General features: G+C 36.7%; 1 protein-coding gene across 1 annotated transcript in view; it reads left to right on the forward strand.

Annotated features, from left to right (window-relative positions):
• Positions 1-22,412, forward strand: part of Fstl5 (follistatin like 5) — a 507,104-nt gene that overhangs the window by 118,185 nt on the left and 366,507 nt on the right. The window contains exon 2 of the mRNA XM_008843456.2: positions 7,865-8,061. Coding sequence (XP_008841678.1) covers positions 7,865-8,061 — 197 coding nt within the window. The remainder of the gene's footprint in view (positions 1-7,864; positions 8,062-22,412) is intronic.

Below are 22,412 nucleotides of genomic sequence, written 5' to 3' on the forward strand. Positions count from 1 at the left end.
TGTAAGGTGAAAAAGATGTTTATTTAACAGAATTTGTACTACATGATTTTTTTTGCTATGTTGGAAAAATCTAAAAGCACAGGATGATGGGAAGAACATAATGTGATTAATATTATTATCAGCATTTTCCTAAGTATTCTATGTGGTGGTTTAGACACCAGTGACAGAACATGGTTTGGAAATTCTTTGCTTCAGTTTTCTGACCACCAAGCAGTACCTTACTGTGACAGCACTGTCTGGTGAAATACAAACCCTACCTTCTTACATGTTTGGTTGATTTAAAAAAATACACTGGAGATCTCCAGGCAATGAGTGTTTGTGAATGGATGTAGTTAGGAATAGTTATTTACAGCCACAAGGAACTGAATTTACAGGTATCTTCATTCCATATAAATATTTTTCCTCAAATAGCTGTAATTTTCTTTTTATATCTTATACACATCAAATTATAATGGACACATATATGTTAAGAATTTGGTTTGAAATTTATCAGTAGTATAGAAGTGATCTATTCAATTGGCCTATAAATTCATCTGCTTCACATTATTTCTAGACTGAAAAAAACCTTATAAAACTCTTGAAAATAAACAATCTTAAAAAAAAAAAAATACCGTGATGGAACAAAGGACAGGCAAGGCGGACCACTCTGGTCAATCAGACTTTGTCTGTGTAAATATTCTCTACTTCATTGTGAAATTATCTTAATTTACAAATGGTGTTATATTTTAGGAAGTTTCCTAAAGTCCCTAACAAATTTCTATTTTTGTAAAACAACTGTTAGGTTTAATCTGCTTCTGAAGACATTTGCAGTTATGGACATAGAGCAGCTATGGATATTTCCAAACTGTGAGCTTGAAGTTGGTCTAGGCTGCTTTTGAGAAGTGGTCATTCTTCTGTTTGCTTTGGAAGCATATTTGGTTGAGGCCTATTGACTACAAAACACTGAATGCACTCAACCCTGCTCAAGTCATTGGTATGCTATAGTAACTACTGTTTTTCAAATGTGGAAAATCAATAGGCTGAAAGTTTTAATCTCTAATTTTTATTTTTAAATTATAATTTTTTTAGAATTCTTTTCTTTAATCATTGAATTTGTTTTTACGAATAAATTTAGGAGAATTCTGATAACTAAGGTTTTGTGGTAACAGCTTTTGTTTTGAGACAGGGTCTCCCTGTAGTCCAAGCTGGCCTGGAACTCACTATGTAGACCAGGCTTTAACTCACAGAGATCTGCCTGCCCCTGCCTCCCAAGTGCTGGCACTAAAGTTGCGCACCACCATGCCTGGCTTTACATTCTATTTTTTTTTAAATCTTTAAATCAGGATGATTCTGCATATGCCTTGAAGTTTGATTCAGTAACTATGGATGTGAGATTCTTTTGTGTCTTAGTATTTAGGTACAGCACTAATTTTCCTTTGCTGTTCAATTTTGAAAGTTTCTGACATACGTAGATCTCCCTATAGGAAATGTTGAAAGAAAAGCAAAACAGAGATAGTTTGGGGATTTTGTTCTTGTTTTCTGTTTTGGTTGGTTTTAGTATCAGGTGGATTCTTTTTACATTGTTCAAAAAAGTATACACATATAATATAGTCGATCAGCATATCAGAAAAAGACTGTAAAATCAGAAAAATGCTATGGAAATAGAAGAGTTAGTCCCCAGGAGAAGAACTTCAGGAACCAAAGGAAGGTCCTGTCAGCCTCTACTGACTGTTTGTGCGATAAAAATTATTTTGCAACTTAAAGAAAAATTAATGTGGAGAGAGTTTGAAGACACCAGATGTTGGTCTTTGCTCTTCACATCGGCAGATACACATGTGCATGAGTATTTGCTCACATGTGTGTAGATACACACAGAAAAACATGTGCATAAAGACACAATAAAAAAATCTATTGTGGAAATAGACCTACAAAGGCTTAAATCTGTCTTTTGTTTTTTCCATAAAACAAAAGAGAGACATTTACTGAGTCCCTACTAGTCAGAAGTCATTTGCACATCCGTAGACATGATTGCTGTTCCCTGCTGTCATTTATTTGCAATTTATAAGGCAGTAAAATATCTCAAAGACAATGAACGATCACAATAAGATAACCTAGAAGGTCATGCTCTAAATAATAAATATTTTTTATTGGCAACACCTCCTAATCTCTGCTTATTCTAATATTTATCAAACTGTACTAGATATCATAGGCTGAAAAATATTTAAATCACACAAAATAGCAATCACAAGACAAAAAATTAAAAACTACTATCTTTATATTTTTAATTTTTTTATTTATTATTTTTCTTTTATGTGTATGCATGTATTGCCTGCATGTAGGTAAGTACACCCATGTTGTGCAATGCCCATGGAGGACAGAAGAGGCTGTTGGATCCTCTGTAACTGGAGTTAGGGAAAGTTGTTAGCTGCCATGTTGGTGCTGGTATTCGAACTCAGGTCTTCTGCAAGAACAAACAGTGTTCTTACCACTGAGCCATCTCTCCAGCCCAAAACTACTATATTAATTTTAACTATGAAACCACAGAAAAAAAATGTAATTTAAGTAGGTAAAATATATTCAATTAATACATTTTTGTGTTATTATATAGATGCACAAATATAAAATAAAAATATGAATATTAAAGCATGCCACCTCAAAGGTTCTTTCCCTCACGATAAACAAGCAACTTCACATCTCAAATTCCTTCAGAATTTCAAAATATTAGTGAAATTTTTAAGTGAATGCATTGTACATTTATTTTCTTTAAGATTGTAGTAATATTGATTAGTGTGAAGTCAAATTAATGAAATCGCAATATGGTACATATTATTTTTAAGTAATTTTTGACAATATAGTAGACAGGCTCTTTCTAGTGCAAGTTAATACCATATCTAAGAACCATATCTTCTGTTCTGCACAGGCATTACATGACACGGGTGCATTTACCTACATGCAGGCAATACACACATACACATAAAAATAATAAATAGAATATTTAAATATTTACATATATATATATATATTTATCCAGGTGTCCCTTGGTACAAGTTCATCCATTGGAGTCTAGTAAACCTATCTAACATCTCTCTTTAAGAAGATCTCTTCTCTCTCACCCCACAGTAATCATTTGCCAATATTTCCTTGGCTAAGATTGGGTCCTGCTGCCCATTTTCCCGAAACCATCCTGGATTATTGTCTGAGTGAGTAGTCATGGGAGTTGTACATGCTGTCATCATTGATGCAAGTTCATATGAACAAGTTTCCAGTGACCTGGGAGTCTCTGTTTTCTTAGTTCATGCACCAACCCTGGCCCTTATAATCTTTCTGCCTCATCTTCCAAATTGGTTCCTGAGCCACAGGTGGGTAAGGTTTACAATAGGAGTCCAATCCAGGGACAAGCACTCTGCGGTCTCATGCTTGACAGGATAGGACTTAACATATATGGCAGAATACCTGAAATCTGGTGGGAGGAGGGGACTATGAGCAGTGGGAACGGGGGTCAAAATTTGATTAAAGTGTATTATATGAAGCTCACAAAAGTCAATACAAATATTAAAAATGAAAAAAAAATTTATTGGTTCTTTGAGCATTTCATACAGTTTATTTTGCTCATAATCAGACCTCTTCCCTCATCATGACCCTCACCTTACCAACCCCTCAAATTCATGTTCTCCATTTTTGTTTTTTTGTTTTTTTTTTTAGTCTTTTTGAGACAGGGTCTTCCTCTAGCTGCAGCTGGCCTGGAATTCACTTTGTAGACCAGTCTGGCCTTGAACTCACAGAGATCTGCCTGCCTCTGCATGCCACCATGCCTGGCTTTCTTAAAAAAAGACCTAGGGTGTCCAATTTGCATTTCCCAAATGCTCTTTTTTGTGGGTCCATCACCTAAAGTCTGGTCAATTTTTTTTATATAGTATATTTATTTTCCATATATAATATATATATATATCACATGGTGTGATGCCTATGGAGGCCAGAAGAGGGCATCAGATCCCCTGAAACTGGAGTTAAAAACAGCTGTTAACCATAGCTTGTAGTCTTAACTGCTGAGTCATCTCCCCAGTCCCATGGGCTGGGGCTTCTTTTCTACCTCCCGTGCTCTATACTTGGATTCTGTCTGGTTGAGCTTAAGCAGCTTTTGTGCATGCTGTCACAATTGCTGTGAGTTGATATGTACAAGCTGTCTGGATGACAGTTTCCTCCTAGTTGTCCACCACTTCTGGCTCTTACAATATTTCTGCCCCTTTCCCACAATCTCCCTGAGCCTTGGTTGGAGAGGGTGTGATAAAGGGGTCCCATTTAGGACTGAGCACTTGGCAGTCTTTTATTCTCAGCATATTGAGCAGTTATGGGTCTCTGTGTCAACTGCCACCTGTTTCAAGAAGAAACTTCTACGATGAGAGTTGAGAGACATATTGATCTGTGAGTATAACAATAAGGCATTAAAAGTCAGTTTAATGTTAAATCCACTCAGCATAATAATAGTAGTAGGTTCCTATGACCCGTGACACATTCATTCACAGGTTCTTGGTCCTAATAACAGTGCCAGGTATTGGCTTTATCTTGAGAGTGGACCTTAATCTACTGAGAAAGTGTTGGATGCTCCCATAACATTCCTGCCACTATTGTGCCAGTGTTCATCTCTTGCCAGACCATTCTCTTTGCTGTAGCTCACAGGGTTCAAAGCTGGGTAAGATTAATGATTTTTTTTTTCTAGTAGCATACATAGTGCCTTCCAGCACTATATAATTTAGCTACTAGAGATTAACCTTCGAAGTCAGTATAATTTCTTCTTATTTGTTCTATCACTCATACATATAGTATCTTCAGAGCAAGAGGGTCCTCACTGTCTTCTTCTAGCAGGTAACAAAGAGCAATTTCAACAGCCAGTACTGTTAGAGGGTCTATGGGACTTCCCCGATCAACAGTTCCAAAGGAGGGAGTCCATTCCCAGCCTTGGGCTTGATTTGCTAACATAGGGGTATCTGGTAGGAGCATTGTCCTCCCTCATTATAAGGGTAACTCCATTTAAGTTGTTTTTATATTGTATATTGTGGTGTTGCTCCCTCTCCTCGTGGGTCGTTGGCCACCGCTCACGAGGACAAAGGGAGCAGAAGCGAGGAGTGGGGTCAGGACGGCCAGTGAGCACTGACTGAAGAAAGCCCTTCCGGGGAGGCAGGTTCAATAATGCAAACAGCTCCAGACTCAGTGAAGCAGCTCTAGATTCAGTGAAACAGCTCCGTTTATTTAGTGGGATGTTAGGGGAAAATATAATGTGGAGGCAGTAGCCAATGCTTCAGCTGATAGGTGCTCATAGTATGCTTTATTTACCGGGAAATGCCTAATTATCATATAGAAAAAACCTGAGGGTAGTTTTTACTCCAGGTAACTATGCCAAAGGTCATGTTCCAAATGAGGTCAGGCATCTGTGGTTGGCGGCACTTTGCAGGTAAGTCAGGAAGAGAGCAGGAGGCCCCCTGCTGAGAAGGGGAGTCCTTCCATATGGCACCAAGCCCCTTAGGGCTATCTGGACATGAAGGACTACAACCCTAGCAGCAGGGTTCCCCAACAGTATATGTACATATTTTAAGAAGCCTCTGTAGGGAGCTGGAGAAATATCTCAGCAGTTAAGAACAGAGACCACATTTATTTCCAAGGAAACACATGCTGGTTAACAACCACTGATAACGCAGATCCAAGGGATCAAATACCCTCTTCTGGCATCTGCAGGCATTGCATACATGGCTGTACTTAAATATGCAAATAGAACACTCATACACATAAATAAGAGTAACAGTAACAACTCTACTTCAAATTTAAATATTAATTAAAATAATTGCAATGCTTTCCTCTTCTTTCCATTCCTCTTCTCACTGACATTCTGATTTCCCCGTTGTCTGAAGTCTAAACTCAACCTCAAACGCCTACTCTCCAGCCTCTAACACCCAGAAGAAGAGACATAAAGGCAGTGTTGACCAAGGGTACTATACAGAAATCCAAGGCATGGCTGTTGGGATGGCTTGCTATCATTCTGCTGTCCTTTCTGACAATATTCTTTCCTTCATAATATTCAATGTACACAAACACACATACCTGAAACATTTTTTTGTTCTGCGCTCCCAGATACTAAAATTGCTAGCTATGACTCTGGATTTGATTACTTCTCTGTTTTGGCAGTGAGATTTGCCGTTATGAAAACAATTCCTTATTATTATTCTTCAGTGAGAACAGAATAATATAAAATTGAGTGATTCTGTAGCATCAAGTTTGCATTTTGTTGTGAAAAAGAACTTCTTGACAGGATTGCTAAACACTAAAATTGCTGAACAGTAGTCATTTCACTGTCCTTGAAAAAGAAGACAGTCTCTCTTCTCTCTAGAATAGATTGTTTTCTATCTTGCCTTGAAAGGGAATGAAACTTCAAATACTGGTTTTCCGCCCCAGGCTTCTCAGACTTATATTTATACATCTTTAGAATCTTCATTTAAAATTGTTGATGCTGTCAAAGTCTAATTGTCCAAATCACCTGCAATTATAGTGCTAGTTTTTTTTTTTAAGCTGAAATGTGTTGTAAAAAATTCACAGCTAATAAAACACCTACAATCTCATTCGTGATTGCATTATTCACTGTATTTTATAATGTGTTTTATGTCATACCGCTGCCAGCAGTATGCATTATCTTTAAATATACTATTTTGATAAGACACATCACGGAGATGCAGGAAGTACAATGCTTTGCAAAATAATTTTGTGAAAATATCAGAGCAATTATATTAGTCTTTATGTTTGGGTTTTTTTTTGAGATACATTGAAACAACAATAATTCTAACAAATTTTAATGCTCCCATTATTATACTTTATATGACAGAGATACAGAAAATTTATGATAATGTTTATTTTAATTAACTTATCTTTTAACTCTTAAATGAGATTTTCAAAGTTAAAACCTCAAGGTATAAAATATAAACAAATGTTATAATCTCAGTGACTTAAAAGGAAATAAACCAATATCTGGGGATCAATGACAGGCTTTTTGGCAAATACGAATGTGAGCATAGAGCTATTAAGAATAGTTTCAAACAGGAAAAGAAAATATTAAACATAGATAGATTGAAAGACAAGATAATTTCTTCAAATCAAATCCAAATGTTTAAAATATGGAGTCTACTCTAGTGAGGTATAATCTTTTGAAGCAAGATATGAGTTTAAATACAAAATCAGACAGACTCTAACACTTTACCTAACTTATCTGCCCATCATTTTCTTTTCTTAAAGAGATTCATTTTATTTTTATTTGTGTGTACATATGTGTGTCTGTGTGTATGCGCTATGTGAGTGCAGGTGCCCAAGGAGGCTAAAACAGGGTGTGAATCCCCCAGGGCTGGAGTTACAGATGGTTATGAGCTGCACTCTATGGGAGCTGGAAATGAAACTCTGATCTTTTGGAAGAGTGAAGAGCAGCAAGCACTCTTAACTACTGAGCCATCTCTCCAGCCCACACCTATCATTTTCTGTACCTGTAAAATGATCAGTGTAGAGCTGTAGTGTTAAAAACCCAGTCATTGAATTTACATTCTAGAGCTAGTTGGTCACATGCTTTTCTATGTCTCTGAATGTATTAATGTACTTTTCACTGAGAAACCACAGTAAATATTTTGTCGGTGTGACAGAAACAAAAGTTTTCTATCATGCCTTGAAAACATATCACTCCTTCGTCCAAGTTGCATGGAAACTACAACTAAATTCCAACTAAAGTATGGAAAATTGGAAATTAAAAATTATGTATCTCATACATTTTCCATATAACATCAACATCTAAAATATTAATAAAATCATTGCTTTTCACTAAGACTGCTTTGAAAATAACTCAGTTCTTTTGTTACAGGGGACAACTGCATGACCACTGAATACAGCGAGATGAAAAATATGCTTTTAGACTTACAAAACCAAAAGTACATTATGAAAGAAAATGAAAATCCTAACGGTGATGACATATCTCGGAAGAAGCTATTGGTGGATCAGATGTTCAAGTATTTTGATGCAGACAGTAATGGACTTGTAGATATTAATGAGCTAACTCAGGTATGATCAATGATCAAATCAACAAGCTTGCTTAAACATAGCATACAAAGTGTTTTTATATTTGCCAGAACTTAATAATACAAATAATTATTATATAATTAATGCTATCAAAATGTGGGAATTGAATTTTAAGAGTAAAATTTGACCATTTTAACTGGTTATGGAGGTATATGCTTATAATTCTACCACTTGGCATGCAAAGACAGGGGGATCCTGAGTTTGACACCAGCATGGGATACATAATGAAATCCTAACTCAAAAGGCCAAGGGCGTGGAATATAGTTAATGTGCTAGGTTAGCATGCACAGGACCTTATATTCTGCCACCACAGCCTCAGAGGAAAACAAAAAGTGTCATGACTAATTTATCAGCAACATTTGTTTCAAGTAATGAAGTATGTTACAGTTTAAAAAGAGAAATCTATTTTTGATAGATTCTGCATTTAAATACTTAAAGAACTCTACACTATTTTATGGATTTATAAGATTATTCCTGATATATTCTGGGGTATATATAATGTTCAGTTTCTCTCAATGGATAAACACTGGCTTATGCAGTGTTTGAAGACATATAAACAGCAAAGATGCACATGGACAGTGTAGTCAGTGATACACACTTGTGTGGAGTCACTGGCAAAACACTGCAATTTTTATTAATCAACAGTTGTTTATAATGTATCACCTTTTGTTTTAATAGTGCATCTATGTTTATGAGAAATATTCATCTGTAGTATAACTGTTTTTGTCTGGATTATGTATTTGGGCAATGCACAGCTCATAGAATGAGATTGAAAGTACTCTGTTTTTCTCTTCTGAAAGAAGTTTGATATAATTTATTTCTTAAAGTTTTGATGGAATTCATCTCAGCCTAGTCTTTCTTAGTTTGGAAGGTTACAAATTGGTGACACAATGTCTTTATAGATATTGGCATATTCAGGTTTTTTACCTCTTTAGATTTTGAAAAATTATAGCCTTTAATAATTGATCTGATTTTCTAGACTACCAAATTTGGAACATTGAATTTTTTGTATTATTCCTTTATTTTCTTTTTCACTATCCATAGGATCTTTAGTGATAGTTCTTTATATAACCCCGTACAATGTAAACATCTTCTTCTAGTAGAATATGGTCAAAGTGTTAATATCTCATATATCAGTAGTGACAATAACAAAACTTTTTCATAGACTCCTTTAAAAACATATAAGAAAGTTCAGCATATTGTTTTGAGGGTTTATGTGTTTAAGAACTTCTATATAATTATAATATTTAATACCTATGTTTTATTCTTAAAGGTCTAGAAGCTGGGCATTGTGGCACACACCTTTTATCTCAGTACTCGGGAGGCAGAGGCAGGCAGATCTCTGAGTTCAAGGCCAGCCTGGTCTACATAGTGAGTTCCAGGACAACTGGGGCTACAGGGAGACCCTGTCTCAAAAAGACCAAAAAATAAAAAAGTCTAGAAACATATCATTTATAGTGATATAAAAGTAAGAAATAATCTGCCCTGAAAAAGTAAAATGGAAAGATTTAATGGATGACTGTTAATAATTTACAAGCCATTATTAACTGAGAACATAAAATAAACAACTCTAAGATATGATCTAAGTAAAAATGAGAGACTGTCACTTCTCTTGGTTTTATGAACACAGTATGAAACCTGTCACATATATTTTTTCTTACTGCCCACAGAGAAGATACACTCTAGAGTTTCAGTTGCACTTTTTTAGTAAATCAGTATCTGTAACCTTGTTTTATTGAGATAAAAGTCATTTTAAAAACCAGTAATTGAAGAGGACAAGATCACAATTAATTTAAAGATATCGTAGTTAACTTCTTAGTAGCAGGATACTGCTGAAATGAAATGATAAACTGTAGAAATAGATATTCAAACCATTCTGCTTCATTCTAGTTTAACATAGATATCAATAAACATATTTACTGTTTTGCTATATAAAAATATTCAATAATAAAAGGGAAATTTATTATAAATTGTTAATAATTTAACAGAATGATCTTTCATGAAATTGATGAATTGGTATTAGAACACTAGTTAAATTTGTCATTGACATTTGAAGGGCTAGAAGACTTTAAAAGATATTATTAAACAGTATCTGTAATAATTAAGATAAGTTATTCCTTTCCAAACACCAAAAAAGGAATGTTTTAGATTGCAAAGGAATGAGCCATGATTTGAAACATGATTACATGCAAATCATGAAGTTAGCTATAAAAATACACTCATATCTGACTTTCCTGATGGCACAGAGGGGTGAGAATGGCAATAAAGAGGTCACTTATGCTTGAGTTAGTGGCAAGTAACTGACAAATATTTCCATCATGCTTAACCTTGTCATCTTTAATGTTTACAGCTGAGTCCTGGGTGAAAATAAATCAAATTCCTCTAGAAGCCATTATAACTTAGTAGTCTGTTTGAAAACTTTGAACATGTAAACCATTTTAATTCCAGGTTAAACAATGAAAACTATCGTGTATGTAGAAATAATTTTTATTATTCTAATAATTTTTTTAAAAAATTAGAGATGATTTTTATGTGCAAATTAATAATTAAAAAAAATAAATGCTAGCATGATATCCACATTAGTTACTTTTCTGTTGCTGTGAAAATACACCATGACCAAGGCAGTTTACAAAAGGAAGAATTTATTTGACACAAGATTCCAGTTGAGAATCCATAATGAGGAGAAAGGCATGGTCACAGGAGGTGGTGGAGTAGAAAGCTAAGAGATCACATCTTCAAGCAGGCACAGGAAGCAGAGCTGAGACTGGGAATCTGACAAGACTTAAGAAATCTCAACCACATCCTCAGTGACATACATGCTTCCTCCAGCATGGCCATACCGCCTAAAAGTTCCATGACTTGCCCTAAACAGCATCACAAACTGGGGACCAAATGTCCAAACATTTGGAACCTCTCATTCTAACCATCACATTGCACTCCTTATTCCCCATAGGCCCATGACCATATCAAAAGGAAAATGCATTTAGTCTACCTTCAAAACTCCCCATTGTCTTTACCAGTCCCAATACTATACAAAAGTCCAGAATCCAAAATCTCTTCTGAGACTCAAGGCAATCCCTTAACTGTAAGCCCCTATAAAATCAAAACACAGATTGCATAGATCTACCATACATTAGAACAAAATACATATTCCAATTCCAAAAGGGAGGAATGAGGGCATAGTGAGGAAATACCAGACCAAAACAAGACTGAAACCCAGCAGGGAAAACACCAAATACTACAGCTCCATGTCCAGTGTATAGGACTTTACTTCCAAAGGCTTAGATGGCTCAGCTGCTCCAGATGCTGTTCACAACATAGATCTGTCTCTTGGGCTGGTATCACTCACTGTATTCAGTGCTCCTTGGGAGATGTCTTACAGCTCTAGCATCTCCAACATTTTCTTAGGGTCTCCACCGCCAATCAGGCTTCACTTTCAAAGCTTCACACAATAGTGCGTCAGGGCCTTCTTTTTGCAGAGATATCCCTGCTGCAGGTATCCAAGTCTCAGTGACTCTCTGGGAACTAACTCCAAGAAAGAACCAAAGGCCCCTTCACTCTTGCAGCTTTGATGCCTCTAAAGCCAGAACCGGGTGTACAACACAGTCAATTTAGGCTACCAACCCTGGGTGGACCCCACCCACTTCATCCACATTGCCAACAGATTTGTGGGTTGCAATTTTCCTGGAAAAAAATTCTTTAGATTTTTCCTTTCCATGAGGAAGTTTAGCTGGGTGGAGTCTTACCCTGAGGGTTCTCTTTCCATTGTTTAAATACAAATCTCTAGACATCCCTTAATCTCTCTAACCTCCTTATCAAAGAGAGCCTCTCCTTTAACTCATGCTTTGGCTCCAACATCAACCTTCCTAGTGTTTCTTTACAACCCAAACAGCAGATTTTTTATGTCTTTCTGTCCCATTTGCTCTTTTTTGTTGTAGAGCCTCATAATATTCACCATTATTAGCCATGCCACCGTTTCTACATTGGGTTGCCTTGAAATTTCCTGTGCCCAAGAAATTAATTCATTACATTTCAACTTAGCCTCAGGAAAGCTCTTGGGCTGTCAGCATGTGGAAGTAAGATGCTTTGCCAAAGCATCCCAGTAGCTGTTTAAGTCCTTTATCTTCCTCTAGGACTATTTTGCTATCAGCACCACTTTCTTCCAAGCTCCTACTAGAAATGCCTGTTAAGCTCGCCTTACAGCATTCAACTGTTTTTCTAGTCCAAAATTCTAAAGTCTTCCACCACAGTCATTCAAAAACCCACATTGTCACATTCTTCACAGTAACAATCCACTTTCTAGTACCAACTTCTATATTGGTTATTTTTCTGTTGTTGTGATAAGACACCATGATCAAGGGAACTTATAGAAGACTTTATTTGTGTTTACAATTCCAGGAGTAAGGGTCTATAATGGGGGAAGGGGCATGACAGGAAGAGGTGGCTGGTGTAGAAATCTCAAAGTTCCCATCTTCAAGCAGTCACAAGAAGCAGAAAGAGGCTGTAAATCTGGCAAATCTGGAAGGCTTCAGAACTCTGAAAACCTAGGCCCAGTGACATGCTTCCTCTAGCAAAGCTGTACCTCCTAAAGGTTCCATGACCCTCCTCAAACAGTGCCACCTGCTGAGGACTAAATGTCCAAATACTTGGAGGCTATGGGAGACATATTCATTAAAACCACCACAATATCTTTTGTTCATCTCTTGGAGGCGCTCATTTATCTATTCTATACAGTTATCAGGCATGTAATTAAATCCTAGAGTTCTGTCCAGAGACCAGTAAGTACTTTCATTCTGCAACCATTGAGATCTTGAGTATTTCTTTTTCTGGAGCACCTTTATAGGTATAATGTTAAACTAAACCAAACATAAGGAAAATATCACATATAATTTATATTGAGAAGCTTATATATGTTATACTATAGCGTTTCTAGATGCATTTAAAAATGAAGTCTTTCTTCTCTATTAGATTAAGTTTCAAAAATTATGAAACTATGGAGCTTGGGAGATTTCTCCTTGTGTATAGTGCTTGCTGTGCAAGCACTAGGATGGGAGTTTACATCCCTAGAATACATGTAGAAGCCAGGCGAGGTGGCTTACTTCTGTAACTCCAGTCCTAGACACAGGCAGATCACCAGAGTCTTCTGGCCACCTAGTTAAGTCAACTAGTGAGCTTGAAGTCTCAATAAAAATAGAAAGTGACAGAGGACAGTTGACATCAAAATCTGGACTCCATGCCCATGGATACGCAAGACTAGACACCTGCACACATATGTCCATACACCCTCAGGAATGCATATACACCACACACATGCACACACACACAAAGGGGAGGATGTGGAAGGGGGAATAGTGGCTGGATATGATCAAAATACATTGTTTGTATGAACGAAATTCTGAATGAATAAATTTTTTATTAGTGCAGTAAATGATGTGACATACATATTTGATGAAACTGTGTTGTAGTTGACAATATATGATATATAAGAATAATATATAGTAAATGTTTAAATTATAAATTCTGCTATTTCCTTTGTAATTAATTTTCAGACTTATAGAAATAGAATAACTGTGTGGAGCCAAGCCCCTTTCACAGGGTCTTTCTCTTTGGACTTCAGTGGAATTGTGTATGAAACAAAATTTTGTTGGGCTAAGTCACTGTTATCTTGGGAATGCTTATTCCAGAATGCTGATCTACCGTGACCAAAACACAAGTGTTGCTATTGAAACTTTACATTTTTAATATACAATTTTAGGGAAAGAAATTAAGATTTAATTGTGACAGAAAGATTTCTCACAGGTCTGGTTTTCTAGCAAGGACATTATGAACTAGAAATTAGCATGTGGGAGATTCACAGGAGAGCAACTTTTGAATCAACAATTGTAAAAAAGCAAAAACAGGACTATATTAAAGTTGAAGTGTGAGTCAGAGACAACAAAAAGCTGTGCCAAGCCAAGGGGAAGCTTAAGAGATGGGTTATGCTTTTAAAGATATCTCAAGTTGAGATGCAAAATGATTGCTCTCCTGAAATCAACTGTTTTTTGATACTGACACTTGCAGAAAAAGGAGTGATGCAAATCCTAAAGAAACTGAGCTGTGAGTTCTCATTAGCCTGTCTTGAAGTTCACTCTGTTCAGTGCCATACATATTCAATATTGGAATACTGAAGAAGTTGCTTTGTGAGTGGTAATATGATTTGATAAAAAGGACAAAGAGCTGTTTATTGTTCATAATAAATAGACATAATAAATTTCCCTCAGAGGGAAATGATAAGTAAAGCCTGTATTAATTGATAAAGAGTTTGAAGAACATATTTATATCAAGATACCAGAAGATAGTAAAAAAGACAGATGGAGAGAATTCTCTTGGGAAAGATGAAGAGCAGTCCTCTGACAGAAAGACTAGTTATAATAATGGTTATAGGATTTAGCTATCAAATGATTACCGATTTTATAACAATAATCAAGCTCCACTGAAAACCAGCTGGAAACCAATGAAAAGTCACATGGTCAAAATGGACTCAAAGAAATTTTAAAATGAATTCTTCCTAATACATTTTAAAATTTATTCTTTGACAGTTTCATACAAGCGTATAATTTTTTTAGCATGAATACCCATATAATCCTCTCATCCCTTTCTCCCTCCTGCTAATTCTTTCTTCTTCCCAATAAGTTACTCTCTCTATATTTTTCTTTCTGTATTTGTTGAAACTACTGAGTTTAATGGAATTTCTTGCACAAGCATGTGTGTATATATGGGAGGGGGGTGTTTATTGTACAGTGGACAACTAACCAGTGTCGAAACAATTGAAGTAAATGACTCCCTATCTCCTTAAAGCTATTAACAACCAGTGGCTCCTCAAGGAGGAGTTGGGTCTCTTAGGCCACTCACCCATCCATGGTAGAAAGCATATAGACTGAATCTTATGTAGGTCTTGTAAAGATAAATACAAATGTTGTGATATCATGAGAGATATGGCCATGACATGTTCAGGAGACAGCATTTTACTGCATCCCTCCCATCATCCAGGTCTTACATTCTTTCTTTTTCCTCTTTTATGATATCCCCTGAACCTTGTAGTAGGTGATCTACATGTCCTATTTAGGGCTGAGCACCCTACTGTCCAGAGCTAAAATCATCACTAATTTGTGCGTAGATTCATATTTAGAAAGCAATTTTATAACACTTGTATTTAAGAAAACAAATGAAACAATAGCACTAGCTTCCCCTGAAGGGCCTGTGACTTCCTAAGCACTGGGCATTTTTACAGTACTAGACACTTATTCCTTCCAGTGAGAATATCTTTTCTGGGAATGCCTTCTGTTACAAATGGGAAATTTACATAATCTTGTAACCAAAGTTAATCTCATGTTTTGAGATTGTTTAGAACTACCTATTCAGTCTGCCTCCCTACTGTGCCATGAGCTTATTTAAATCCAGTTATCTTTTAGGAAAATAATATAAACAATCTTTCTAGGTCTTGAGCTCCTCTCATAATCAGCTTTTACAAGCTAAGATAAACAAATAGCTCTAATCTTACATTATAGTCCCTATTTTTCTCTCATGACCTTTTGTGGACTCTGGCACAGAAAAAAATGTGTGCGTGTTGTGAAAATATCACTTCTTAAAGCAGCAATGTTGAAAGCAATGAATTATCCCAAGTTTGTGTTGCAAACCACAGGTAGAACTATATTGATAACATATGTTTGTGGTTTTGTGTGCTGTTCTGGGACTGTAGAGATCAGAAAACTCAAATTCTTCCTTGATAAAAATGCTCCTCATTTCTTTCCCATGTCATGCTAGATGTACTATTTAAATAAAGAGGATACAGCCTTAGTTGGAAGAATGGTACTGAAAGAAATCAGAAGGAACATATTCTGAGAACAGATCAGGCTCACTCTCAATTTAAAGAACTCCAAAATTCAGGCTGTCTTTATTCAGGAGCCATCACACTGTGGCATCTGACACACCTTCCTGTGGAGTAAGGCTCAATTCCAACCACAGAACAGTTGGTTACTCTAGTAACCATCATGCCACTTTTGTACCAGTGGGCACACTTGCTTGGCAGCTTGGTATTATAGCAAACAGGGTCCAAAGCTACGTGATAACACTGATGAGTTTTCTCCCCCAACAACCTGAGTGGTTCCCTCTGGCACTATGAAAACTAGCCAGTAGGGAGGAAGTTTCCAGCCTGCAGTTTAATTTCTCTGTGTTTTTCAACCACAAGATATGGTATCATCAGTAATAGAGACTTACTATCTAGTTCTGAAAGACAACCGTGAACAATGGCAATAGCCCATATTAGGGGCCTCTAGTGCCACCTTGACCACCAACTCATAGGGTGATTTCCCACACCTGATAATAGGACTTCTATTTGATAACATTTGGCTTCTGGGAGCAGCATTCATTCAGGGTACATCCATTCAGGGTATCTCTGTTCATATTCTTTTTAAAATAAATATATTTTACTCATGCCCATCTTATTTTTGTTTGATAATTTCATACATACATAAATTATGTTTTGATCAAATTCATCCCCAATTCCCACTCAGGTACCTTGGAAGCTCAACATCATATATTCTTATTTTTAAAAAGTTATTAAGCTTTTGTAATTTCATATAACAATTCTTAATCAAATTTATACCCCCTCCCCCCCATGCATGCCCTCCTATCCCCTCTCATGTATTCTGCCATACATGTCAAGTCCTATCCAGTCAATCATTTGTACCCAGATGTCTTTCAGTGCAAATTCATCCACTGAAATATATTCAGCCCACCTAGAGATTGTAAGTAAGGCATACTCTTTTTTCCCAGTAACATTTTCCAATAATTCTCAATCTAGGTAAGGCTGGGTACCACACATTTTTCTCCTCCCCTGTGGGTCCTTGTTTAATTAAGTTGGTATGGGTTCTGTGCTCGATGCCACCATTGCCAGAAGTTCACATGTGCAAGCTTCCAGTGGCCTTAAAGCCTCTGCTTCCGTGTGTGTGTGTGTGTGTGTGTGTGTGTGTGTGTCTGTTTTAAATGGACTGAAACTACTTCATCCTGCCTGTATGTACATGAGTATAAGACCTTATACCAGAGCATAGATAGCATATCAGGGGGGTTGTGTCACTGAAGAAAATTTAATTTCCCTTCCCCAGCAGTCATCAGTTGCCAATAGCTTCTACATAAGAGTGGAATACATGAGTCTCTCGCCTGTCCATGCTGTTAACTGGCTTGATCTTGTGCAGGTCTTGTGCATGGGGTCAAAACAAGTGTGAATTCATGTGTCCAAAAGCTCTGCCTTGTTCAGCAAATAGTTTCTTAATAGACATTCAATTCTTGACTCAAAATCTTTCTGCTTCCTTTTTTTACATCCCTGAACTTTAAGGAAAAGGAGTGTGATCTAGATATCCCATTTAGAGCTGAGAATCACATCATCTCTTATTCTATGCATGATGATCAGTTGTAGGTATTCATATTAATAACCATATGTTACAAAAATGTCTCTGATGAGGGTTGAATGATGCATTACTTTATGGATATAAAGACAAGAACTTGAGGAGTGTTTAATACTATGTTCCTTTATCAAAATAGTATTAAGTTATCCCCTAGAGCCTATGACCTAACCAGTCACAAACTTTTCATGTAGTTCATCTTACCAAGATTGAGTTTCATCTTACTGAGCGAGTTTTAAATCCAATCACAAAGTAGTTGATTACTCCCATAATATTCACATCACTATTACAGCAGTTGGCAAATCTTGCCAGTGGACTCCTTATTTTCAATCACAGGCTTCATAGGTAGGTAAGACTACAGATAACTTTTTCTTCCTCAGTGTCAAAAATAGAACCTTCCAGTACTATGAAAAATAACCAGGATTGGTGTCGTGGCTGTAATCTCAGCAGACTGCCAGAGAGTGCTGGTTCTGGCTTGCCTCTGGCATAGGGGCTGAGAAGGCAGGGGACTGCCTGAGAGTGCCCAGAACTTGCCTCCACATGGTGGTGAGCTTCCCCTAATTGTGCCATACCCATTCTCTTACCTGGGATTTTGTGAGGCCCTCCCAAGGCCCAGAGGCAGACCTGGCTTTGGTAGGCTAAGGCTGAGATCCTAGCAGACAGCCTGAGGTGGGGGGTTATAACCTCCATTGATGTAGTGGCTGTGATCTCAGCAGACCACCAGAGAGTGCCAGTTCTGGCCTTCCTGGCATAAGGGCTGAGAACACAGCAGACCAACTGAAGTCCCAAAATCTCTGCCCCCTTTCCCTTTTAGGGAACTTCCCAACTTTTCTCTGAGTTCCTGCTAATAAGGGTCCAAACCTTAGAAGGAAGCCTGAGTGTACCTGATTGGAACCTGACTTGGGCTTCTGTGGGTGCTCCTGAATAGGTGATCTGAAGCCTCCAGTTCCCTCCAAAATAAAACCTGAGAGAACCTGAGACCTGTACCAACCAGCTTTACATAACCAATAAGGAAAGGACTGAGGCATACTAATAATACTAACAGAAGCACACTTCAACTTAATTCTCATATGAGAATCATAAACAACAAAAGAAATTTACATGCCAAAATCACAATGAAAGAATAACAAAATGGACAGCCAAAACACTATGACCCCACTAAACTCACCCAGACCTGTAGAAGAGTTCTACAGGACAGCCCCCTAGAGATAATCCAGGACACTGAATTTAAAAGAACAATCATAAACGTGCTTGAGGAATTCAATGAATTTAAAGAACACACTAACAAAAAAAATCAAAGAACTATAAGAAGATAGGGATAAACTTCTGAATTAATTCACAAAAAAGATAGAAACATTGAAGAAAACTCAGGCAGAAATGAAGAAGGAAGTGCAAAACTCAATAAGCCAACTTGAAACAACAGGGGAAAGCCTCACTGCTAGAATGAATGAAATGGAAAACAGAATATCAACTGGAGGATAGAGTTGAAGAACTGGACCAGTCAAGCAAAGGTTATGGAAAATTTTTTAAAAACACAGGAATGGAATATGCAAGAGATGTGGGACACCATGACAAGACCAAATCTATGTATCACAGGCATAGAGGAAGAAGAATTTCAGGTTAGTGGTATTGACCAGGTCTTAAACAGGATTGTAGAAGAGAATTTCCTGAAATTAAGAAAAGATATCACCATACAAATACAGGAAGCACATAGAACACCAAATAGACAGGATCAGAAAAGAAACTCCCCGTGACATATCATAGTAAAAACATTAAATGTACAGAACAAAGAGAGAATACTGAAAGCAGCAAAAGAAAAACAAGCCACATACAAAGGAAAGTCCATCAGCATTATAGGTGACTTATCAATGCAAACGAGGAAAGCCAGAAGAGCCTGTACCAAGGTGTTTCCAGTTCTACATGACAATAGATTCCAGCCCAGAACACTATACCCAGCAAAAAATGTCTATTGTAGTTGAGGGGGAAGAAAAGTCTTCCATGACAAAAATAGTCTGAAAGAATACATGTCCACAAAACCAGCCCTTCAAAGAATTCTTGAAACAATACAGAGAACAGAGAGAGAAACAACTATACCCCAGGGGCAATGAAAGAAAATAAACAAAGGAATAATTGAGGAAACACAAATTAGATGAAGAACACAACAATTAATGGCAAGCAATACACATCTTTCAATAATAACCTTAAATATCAATGGACTGAACTCCCCAGTCAAAGGACACAGGCTAAGTGAATGGATTAAGAAACAAATCCATCTCTTTGCTGTCTGCAAGAAACCCATCTCACCTTCAAGGAAAGGCACAACCTTAAGGTTTGGAAGGATGGAAAAGAATATTCCAAGAAAATGGCACTAAGAAACAAGCAGGGGTTGCAATTCTAATATCTGACAAAATAGACTTCAAAATAAAACTAATCAGAAGAGATAAGGAGTGTCACTTCATTTTGATCAAAGGAACAATTAACCAAGAAAATACTGCAATCCTTAACATATATGCACCAAATTCTGCTGCACACAAATTCATAAAACCAACACTACAAGACATTAAGACACAGCTTAACCCCAAATCTGTAATAGTAGGGGACTTCAATACCCCACTGTCTCCATTAGACAGGTCAGCTGGACAAAGAATAAAAAGAGAGACATCTGAATTAAATACCATACATCAAATGGACCTAACAGACATCTTTCAAATATTCTATCCAAGCACCAAAAAATACACTTTCTACTCACCACTCCATGGAACTGTTTCAAAAGCTGACCACATACTGAGCCACAAAACAAACCTCAACAAATATGAAAAAAAAAAAGAAAAAAGAAATAATTCTGTGCATTCTATCAAGACCACAATACAATAAAGTACAAAATCAACACTGGACAAAGCCCTAGTTACTACATGAACTCATGGCAATTAAACCACAAACTCTTAAACAATGAGTGGGTCAAAGGAGAAATTAAGAAAGAAATAAAAGAATTCCTTGAATTCAGTGAAAGGGACACTATAGTGCAACACAACTTCTGGGACACTTTAAAAGCAGTCCTAAGAGGGAAGTTTATAGCTCTAAGTTCCTACATTAAAAAATCAGGAAGAGCCCAAATAAATGACCTAACACTGCAACTCAGGATACCAGAAAGGCAAGAACAAATGAAACCCAAACTCAGCAGAAGAGAAGAAATAACAAATATCAGAGCAGAAATTAATGAAATAGAAACAAAGGAAACAGTATGAAGAATCAATGAATCTAAGAGCTGGTTCTTTGAAGAGCTAAACAAGATAGACAGACCCTTAGCCTAGTTAACCAAAAGAAAGAAAGGAAATCCAAATCAACAAAATCAGAGATGAAAGGGGAAACCTCACAACAGACACCCAAAAGATCCAGACCATTAGAAGAGAATATTTTTAAAACCTATACACTACTAAATTTGAAAATCTAAAGGAAATAGATGGATATCTAAAATCATGGGAACCACCAATGTTAAACCAACAAGAGATCAATCGGTTAAACAAACCCATAACATAAGGAAATTGAAACAGTAATATAAAGCCTCCCAACTAAAAAAAACACAGGCCCAGATGGATTTACAGCAGAATTCTTACCAGACATTTAAAGAAGATCTCCAACTAATACTACTTAAATTATTCAAAATGATAGAAACAGAGGGAGAACTCCCAAATTCCCTCTATGAAGCCAGCATCATTCTAATACCCAAACCAGGTAAAGACACAACCATAAAGAAAACTGTAGCCCCATATATTTAATGAACATAGATGCAAAAATTCTCAACAAAATACTTTAAGCCACAGGCAGACATACATCAAAAAATCATCCACCATGATCAAGTCGGCTTTATCCCAGAGACGCAGGGATGGTTCAGTGTATGCAAGTCAATAAACGTCATTAATCATATAAATGGACTCAAAGACAAAAACCACATTCTCATATCAATAGATGCAGAAAAGACTTTTGTCAAAATTCAGCATGCATTACTATTCAAAGTCCTAGAGGGAATTGGACTGAGGAAAATACCTGAACATAATTAAAGCTTTATACAACAAACCCACAGCCAATGTCATTCTAAATGGAGAAAAACTGGAAGCATTCCCATTAAAATCAGGAACCAGAGAAGGATGCCCACTATCTCCACACCTTTTCAACATACTGCTTGAAAGTCTTGCTAGAGCAACAAGACAGGAGAAAGAAATTAAAGGAGTACTAATTAGAAAAAGAGGTCAAACTATCACTTTCTGTAGATACTATACCTAAGAGAGCCCAAAAGTTCCACCAGAAAACTCCCTGAACTGATCAACACTTTCAGTACAGTTGAAGGTTATAAAATCAATCTACAAAAATCAGTAGCCTTTCTACCAATAACAGGCAGTTGGAGAAAGAGTATAGGGAAATGCTCCCATTCACAAAAAACAAACAAACAAACAAACAAAAAAAAAAAACAGAACTTGGAATAAATCTGAAAAAAGACAACAAAGATATCTACAATGAAAAATTCAAATCATTAATGAGATCAAGGAAGGCACCAGGAAATGGAAGTACCTCCCATGCTCATGGATTAGAAGAACTAATATTGTGAAAATGAATCCTATCAAAAGCAAAATATAGATTCAATACAATCCCAATCAAAATCTGCATGACATACTTCACAGAATTAGAAAAACCATCCCCGGAGCTGAAGACATGGCTCAGAGGTTAAGAACACTGTTTTTTTCTTGCAGAAGACCAGGGTTTGAATCTCAGCACCCACATGGAACCTAACAACTGTCCATAACTCCAGTCCCAGGGGATCTGACAACCTCTTCTGACCTCCACAGGCAATACACGACATAGGTGCACTTGCCTACATGCAGGCAATGCACACATACA

The sequence above is a fragment of the Nannospalax galili genome, unplaced genomic scaffold (genome assembly GCF_000622305.1).
Source record: "Nannospalax galili isolate Female #2095 unplaced genomic scaffold, S.galili_v1.0 scaffold359, whole genome shotgun sequence".
Classification (NCBI taxonomy): Eukaryota; Metazoa; Chordata; class Mammalia; order Rodentia; family Spalacidae; genus Nannospalax; species Nannospalax galili.